Consider the following 7,642-nt stretch of genomic DNA (forward strand, 5'->3'; position numbering starts at 1 on the left):
TATTTGACAGCTAACAGCAGAAATTCCGCGTGGATCACTAACGTTATATCGATAAGGCAGCCTAGTTATTTCCAAAAGAAAACAGACCGTTACCTCTAACGTTACCTTATTAAATGACTGTCATTCTAGCAAGGTGTAGACCTCGCCGACTATTGGTTGGTGTTACCCGTCCAGTCCCAGTGAGGTCTCCCTAGCACGCGAAAATCATAACAAGCTTCTCCTGTTCATCTTCTTCTTCTATGATTTGCGGCAGTTTAAATGCTTCCAGGCATACTACTGCCCTCGGCAGGTCAAAAACAAAAGGTTCACTTAATCACCTAAAAATCAAGATTCAATTTGTTCAACTAATTGATGATTCTTGCTCCGGCGAATCAAAGTTTTAAAAAGAAAAAGAAGAAATACAAGGCCTGACAGTTCTTTGAACAATGATTCTCTCTCTTTGGCATATGTCTTGCAATGAAACATAACATGTAATACTCAGGGCTTCCACACTGACACGTATGTCTTTAATGTCTTTTTTCCTCTTTTATGAGCCACGTCAAAGTCTATTTTCTGTCATGCTTTGTGATAGACAATAAAGTTTCTAAATCTGAATCTGAATAGGCCATCTGGGTGTTGACATTTTACTTTCAGACAGCGGTTCAAACCACATTGCCTTATACGTCCTTAATTATACCTGACATTCTGCTCTGCCCAGTTGAAACCTAAAATCCTCTTTCTCTCTTCCCAGCATTGATTTTGCAATTTTATCTGCTTCTTTATCTGCTTTCTTTGGTTTATCAAAGGGATAAACCAAACCCAGTCTCAGTCCTGGAATATAACATTGATCATAATGTTAATCAAAACCAGACTAATAACTAATCCTTGGGGTGTACGATTCTCTATTTCCATGGCTTTTGAACAAATCCCTACAATATGTACTAATTGTTCTTTCAATCAAAAAATATTTTACCTATAGTTCAACATTTTGCTGTTGATACCTGCCCCGTGTTACTTGAATCTTTCTTTCCACAATGAATCATAAACCTTTTCTATAACCAGGAATACACCCACCATAACTTTCATATGAATAATAGCCTTTTTAATGGTACTTTTTAAAGAATGCTTTACTTTTGAAAAAAATAAATAAACAAGCCTGTTGGTTACCATACATACCATGCATCTTTTCCAGGTTTTAATACAGTAATAATTACTGCAGCATGTTTCTATTTGAATGGGAACTTATCCATTTCCCACACAGTATTCAACAAAGCAAGAATCTCACAGTCATTTAAAGTCAAGCTGAAATGACCTCATTGAAACTATCATACCATACACCTATTTAACAATTTATGCCAAAGAAATTAAAAATGTATATACATCAAAATCTCATTACTTCCTGTGACTTCATTGCTATTTCATGATCCTCCCCACATTTATCACATCTAAAATTCCCACAACATAGTAGCAACATGTCAATACCTCTGTCACTTACCTCTGGTATTTCTACCTCTGGCATACGTGTGGTCTCTCATACCATCTCACTTGAAAGGACATAGGCCTATATCCGAGGTAAAGGTAATTGTTTGTGACCAAATGTGAACAGCACTGACGGAGCCTCACTTTAACCCCAGCACATACAGTATACTATATGAAACCTGCAACGCCTGGCTTCCCCACTGCGATAAACCCTACTACTTTGTCTCCAAGCAATTTCATCACTTTCTTGGCTTTCAATAGTTGTTCTTCATTTACATGCATGGCCATTAGTAAGCCACTGGCTAGGATTCTAGCTTGACATCCTTCCCCAATTACCTGACTCAGAGAGAAAGTATATTGAGAGGAATCAATGAGGATTCACTCGCTTGATACCTTTTCACTTGTTACAAGAGTCCATGTCCCATCTAATTCTGACATTTACACATCCCTACCATCTCTGGCCAAAGCCATGAGGGTCTTTCTGTCTTTACTCTTTACTCTCTCTCCTATACCTAATGAAAAAGGAAACCAAAGATTAACAAAAGGGGGAAAAAAAGGGGAAAATAAAATAGATGATGATTTTAAAAGACTTCTTAACTGAGCACCGACAAATGCCAAAGCATGCATCTCACCGACTTCCTCAACGTTCATAATAACAATCTGTCAGAGTTTTAAAACCATATGAACCATCAGGCCTTCTTATCACTGTGCTCCTATTGACTCTGTGGTGTTTCATCCCCCTCCTTTCTCTTCTCCCAAACAGCAAAGGTTGAACTCTCTCTGCCGAGGCTGCGTTTTGCACATATGTGGACAGGATGACACATTTTAGGGGAGGTGACCAGGTGTGTCTTGGGTGTCACCACACAGAGGTAAACCCTGTGCGGGTTCCCATGGCTCTTAGAGCCCATTCCACTCCTGGCATGGCCACATCCTGGGCCCTTTTCAGAGGAGTGTCTGTTCTGGACGTTTGTGCTGCGGCAAGTTGGGTTTCACCACATACATTTGTCAGATTTTATAGAGATGTCACGGCACCTTCACTGGCTCATTCTGTCCTCGATATGGGTGCCATCTGACTTGCATTTCTGTTGTTATTCCTGCATTGTCTGTCAGGTTACCTGTTGTGACCGAGGGTTACACAGGTAACCTTATGCTTTATTAGGAGGATGTCTAGTGAGGTATCAAGGTGATCTGAATGAGACAGAGCCAGTGACAGCAAACTGTGATGAGATCAATACGCACTGGCTATCACAATTTACATTTCCTGACCTTTTTATACAAAGACTGTCGATACATGACAGCTAAACATGGCTTTTACATGTAGTCTGTTTGGGATTGTGAAAGATTTCTTCAAAGTTTGTGTAATGATAGTAAACAATACAGTAAGATGCAGTGGTATTTTGAGTTGAGATGACTTGAGAACGTTCCAAAAACATTTTTCCATCCACCCTACAAGTCAGAAACTTCCAAGAACATTTATGAATACACGCAAAATTTAAATAGTCCTTTACATTGCTGATTTATATTTGCTGATGGTATGTTTTAATTCATACTATTTTACAGTCTGCTGCTGACAGTGTAAATAGTCAAATGTGTGAAAAACTGACATGGTGAACATCATGAAAGGTTAACAAAAAGATGTTCTCATATAGTTTATCCTGAATCTTAAAATAGAATAAATAGAATAAATAAAATTGCTGTGGATGGGAATCTACAGGAGTGTAACCTGTAGTAACCTGTAATTTCCTGGTTATTTCCTCTTTGTGTGTCTTTTGGTTCTCTTTGTGTATCTACTGCATGCTGTAAAATGTTGAAGTCAGCTTATATAAAAGTAGGGTAAATTATGACCTCCAGTCTATGATTATCATGAAGTATACAACCACCAATATAAACAAAAATCTATAGGCCTACTTCCAGAAAAATAAGAACACATGCTTTTTACCATAAAAACCCTATCTTCATATCAATTTACGTTTAAATTTAGTAGCCTACTATGTATACTATACATTTACCTCACAAAGATTTATGTTAGCCTAAAAAGGTGAGTTAATTAAGTTTTCTTTACCCTCCACTACATGGGTATTCCATTGCAACATATTTGGCAATATTATTTATTTTTTTTAGATTTTGCTTTGTATCCCAACATTAAATTCAATTCTTTATAGTCAGAGAGTCACATGAGGAACCTGATGCAATGTGAGGTAGGAGCTCCCTCAACACACTCACACAAAAACAAACCAAAGATAACTTATGACATCAAGTCACACGAATTTCAGTTCCTGGATGACGGTTCAGAGTTAATCCCACTTCCACGCCGGATTTCTAAAAAGGGGGCTGGCTGGCAAAAGGACAACAACACCGGATTGAGGAAATTGACGGGGGCAAACCATGTGCAAAACAAAGTTGTTCAATGCTGATAACCATACAACCTGATGAGCCGATAGGTCACTCCGCTCAAGTCGCCCAGAGGTGGTCCGCTTCTCTGTCCGGAGAAAATCTCTTCCCGAGATTGTCCATTGAAAGGCAGCAGCATTCCAGACGCCCTCCGATCCCTTGCATCCAACGATGTCTTTCCTCCTGCTCACAGTATTGTCTTCAATTATAGTGCAAGATGTTGAGGCTTGGGGCGCGAATGTCAAGTACGCAGTAAACTGCCCCGAGAGATGTAACGTGGATCTGTGTGGCGGGACACAGCGGTGCAGACGGACCGTCCTGGATGATTGCGGCTGTTGCCAGGTCTGTGCAGCCGGCAGAGGGGAACACTGCTACCGCACGGTGTCGGGGATGCATGGGGTGAAGTGCGGACCGGGATTATTCTGTGAGTTCTACAAGGATGAGGACGATTACGGAGACGAATATGGCATTTGCAAAGGTATATTCACCGGCCGTGACGCACCTGCTGCACATCAAATAAATCAGAATCTTGTCGCCTATGCTATTCCTGCATGCTAAAGTGCCTATTTGCTATGATTTGACTACAGTTAATGACTGCTGCATCAAAGGCAACATTCATTTATGTGTACATTATCTTTTATAGCCTGTGTGTAGTATTTGTTATTTTTTTATTTTTATTTTATCACAATCAGTGTCACCATTATTATGACATTAGCCAGTGGTTATAGGCCTATGACATGTGCAGACCAGGGCACATCCTTGTTTAAAAATGGACTTGCTTATTTAAATGTATAATTAAGTTACCTAGGCTTAGAGTAGCCTGCACACCTTTGAAACATCAACACTGCTGCTGCAGCTGTTAAAGTGCAGTTTTTGTCACTGGCTTATTTCACTTGATCAGTGATTATGTTAACTGTGGACAGGGTTCTATTACACTCCAAAATAGGGGCTCACATCAGCTTCAGTGAGGTACACCAACCTATGACATCATACTTTATCTCCCTCCAGCTTGTCCTGTGAAATAAAGTAGCCTACTGTAACAGTAACCTGTTCTATCTTCACAGATTGTATGTATGGAACCTATGGGGTTGAGTGCCGCAAGACATGCAACTGCAAAGGAGGCATCTGCGACAGGGAGACAGGGGCTTGTCTCACCCTCAAATTCTTTGCCAAAATTGCGAGCAAGCTCAAGACTCAGCCACAAGCAGGTAATTAACAGAAGCTTTGTTCATACCACTAAAATGTATTTTATATTATTTGTGACTTTGTGACTAAAGGCTTTAAAATTACATGTCTTACCAACTGGAGTGATGTACCCGCAAAAAGACAGATATACAGTTTGTGTATCTGGACATTAGATGTCCTCACCTGTATGAAATGATGAAACGGTTTTCTTCTGTAGATGGAGAGACTCATGAACTTTTTCATTTGTGTTTTCAGGGGGAGAGGTGGGCTCAGGAGAAGTCAGCAGTAACCAGAACTCAGACCAGTACACGGACAGATCCACTGCTCCAAAGTGGCTCAACCCTCGCTGACAAGTGCTGACAAGACTGAATCTATTTGGTGTAAATATAGCATAGTATTAACTTATAAATGATTGAAGGATATATTTTATTATGTTAAAAGACAAAAACTTTTTTACAGCATTTTGAAGGTTTATTTAATTTCTTTGGTCCTTGTTTTATACCCACCACCTTGTTCTGATGAAATACACAGACTATATCAAGTAAAATGCAAATGCTCTTCAAATTCACTTTTTGTAGAGTAAAGTAATTAAATTTATCCTTTGGTCTGCAACCATTAGTACTTAGCTATCAATGTAGACCTGATTCTGTCATTTTGTGTGCCTTTATACAATATTGTTGAGGAAATAACAGTTAAAACAAATTTCACAACAAAAAAAACATGCATTTTTATATGGTTTGCAAAGAGGATACAGAAATATTTTTCACGCATCAAACCATTTCAGTGCACTAAATCATGTGAGGTTCTCTAGATTGATCTTTTATTTATATATCTGAAATGCTGACATTGAAAAGATCATGTATGTTACACCAGCCAATGTAAAGGATGCTCTTACAATTAAACCAAAGTTATCATTGAAAGAAAAACTGACTGTTGTGGTTTGACCTTCATTGCATAATTTGTCTGCTTATTGACTTAGTTAACAATGCTTGTTTCAGATAATCACATCATCTAAAGAACATTAACAAAAAAGATAATTACCAGTAATTACAAACTAGGTAGTTGTGAATATATTTTTTATGCCCAAGTGATTACAGGCCAGCCCAAGAGAGTGACTCCCACACATTATATGCAAGAGCGCAGTGTGGGAGTCGCTCTCTTGGTGTTGATGCTTTTGGTCTCCTACGGACCTGTAAAAAGACTTTGTTGGGTGTGCAAAGGATTCTCATTGTACGCACAAGTTAATGACATCTAAATCAGTGGACTATATAAAACACCATTGGTCATTCACCATAGCCACTTTGTGACTTATAGGCCTGCATTGAGTTACACAACAATATTACAATAATCATCATCATCATCATCATCATCATGAAGTGCTGTAAAATAAAAGGTACATAACAATCAACTATAATAAGGGTTAGACAAACTATTAGAAAATACATCATATTAATCATAATGAGAGCAGTTACAAATGATCAGTTCTGAAAAAGTTTAGAAATATCAATTTTCACTTTTGCTTTAAAAGAGGATACAGAGAAAATTAATTGTTTTTCTTCAGGCATATTTAAAGTTTAGGTGACTTAATTGCAAATGCTTGATTACCATTGGACTTTAAAGGATAAGGCTGGTGTTTTTTAATGCATTGCTTACCATCGTCAAATCCTATGAAAATAACAAAATCAGCAATGATTTTGTTTTGCCAACAAGTCTCGTCCATGTAGCCGGTGCCCAATGAAGCCATGTCCCAGCAGCCATAGAACTTCATTGTATTAAAAAAACGATTAAAAACACGTCAAAGAGCCATGCCGTTACTCTGGGCAGAATATTTCATCATCACGATGCACTGGGCCAGCCGACTTTTTCCTCAACAACTTAATAAGCAGACTGTAAACACTTTGCAATCTCAGGAAAGTAGTTCCGTAGCACCGAAAATAGTCCCCAGCGTAATGAAGAATTTGTTCCCATTTGAATTTGATTTGGTAATAACTACAACAGCCTGACTTTTCGTGGTAACAGTTAGTGATTTTTAAAAGTGAAACTATGTCTTTATGAGCTGTATTTCAAGGTTTTTAGCTTACAGTTGGAGCCAATGACTTCCGGGTTGACGGCTAAAAACGGTACGTGGGAAGTCAGAAAGTAACGGGAGTAGAGCAAACCCATTGTTGATTTTGTTATTTTCATAGGATTTGTTGACGGTAAGCAATGCATTAAAAAACACCAGCCTTATCCTTTAATATAGAGTCAGAAGAGCTTTATCTGCATATCTAACCCTATTCTTCTGTACATAGGGAGTAAATCAATAATGTCTTAAAATCAGTTTGGAATTAAAATGGGAGCCAGTGTAAGGTCGCTAAAATGGCAGTAATATGATCTTTCCCCTTAGTTCTAATTAAAAGCCTAGAATGCTGCAGCCTGAAATAGTTGCAGACAAGAAAGAGCTCTCCAGTTGAATTAAGAATACAGTCAATGCCAGACGAAAGGTCATGAATAGAAATTATCTTATTTTAGAAATATTTCTTAACTGGTAGAAACAAGACTGAGCAGTAGCAGAAAAACAAGAAATGTTAAACAATACCAGAGTGACCAGAGACAAATAAATACTTTT

The 7,642-nt window shown here is 38.3% G+C and overlaps 2 protein-coding genes across 2 annotated transcripts in view; one reads left to right on the forward strand and one right to left on the reverse strand.

Moving 5' to 3' along the window:
* Nucleotides 1-160, reverse strand: part of LOC139913090 (putative E3 ubiquitin-protein ligase HERC1) — a 66,436-nt gene extending 66,276 nt beyond the window's left edge. Inside the window, exon 1 of the mRNA XM_071901031.2 lies at nt 106-160. The gene's annotated coding sequence lies outside the window, so the exon portion shown is untranslated. The remainder of the gene's footprint in view (nt 1-105) is intronic.
* A 3,599-nt stretch (nt 161-3,759) lies between these two features.
* esm1 (endothelial cell-specific molecule 1) lies at nt 3,760-5,913 on the forward strand. Its single transcript, XM_071901036.2, has 3 exons — nt 3,760-4,327; nt 4,914-5,057; nt 5,290-5,913. Exons 1-3 carry the CDS (start codon nt 4,021-4,023, stop codon nt 5,382-5,384), a joined length of 546 nt encoding a protein of 181 aa, XP_071757137.1. The 5' UTR covers nt 3,760-4,020; the 3' UTR covers nt 5,385-5,913.
* The last annotated feature ends 1,729 nt before the right edge of the window (nt 5,914-7,642 follow it).

This window comes from Centroberyx gerrardi, chromosome 2, assembly GCF_048128805.1.
Source record: "Centroberyx gerrardi isolate f3 chromosome 2, fCenGer3.hap1.cur.20231027, whole genome shotgun sequence".
In the NCBI taxonomy this organism is placed as follows: domain Eukaryota; kingdom Metazoa; phylum Chordata; class Actinopteri; order Beryciformes; family Berycidae; genus Centroberyx; species Centroberyx gerrardi.

What these genes read in the sequence shown, in the direction of transcription:
- esm1 (XM_071901036.2), top strand. Translation starts at nt 4,021, where the DNA reads ATGTCTTTCCTCCTGCTCACAGTATTGTCTTCAATTATAGTGCAAGAT. An exon ending in CGAATATGGCATTTGCAAAG is followed by an intron (nt 4,328 to 4,913) that starts GTATATTCACCG and finishes CTATCTTCACAG; the next exon opens with ATTGTATGTATGGAACCTAT. An exon ending in CAAGACTCAGCCACAAGCAG is followed by an intron (nt 5,058 to 5,289) that starts GTAATTAACAGA and finishes TTGTGTTTTCAG; the next exon opens with GGGGAGAGGTGGGCTCAGGA.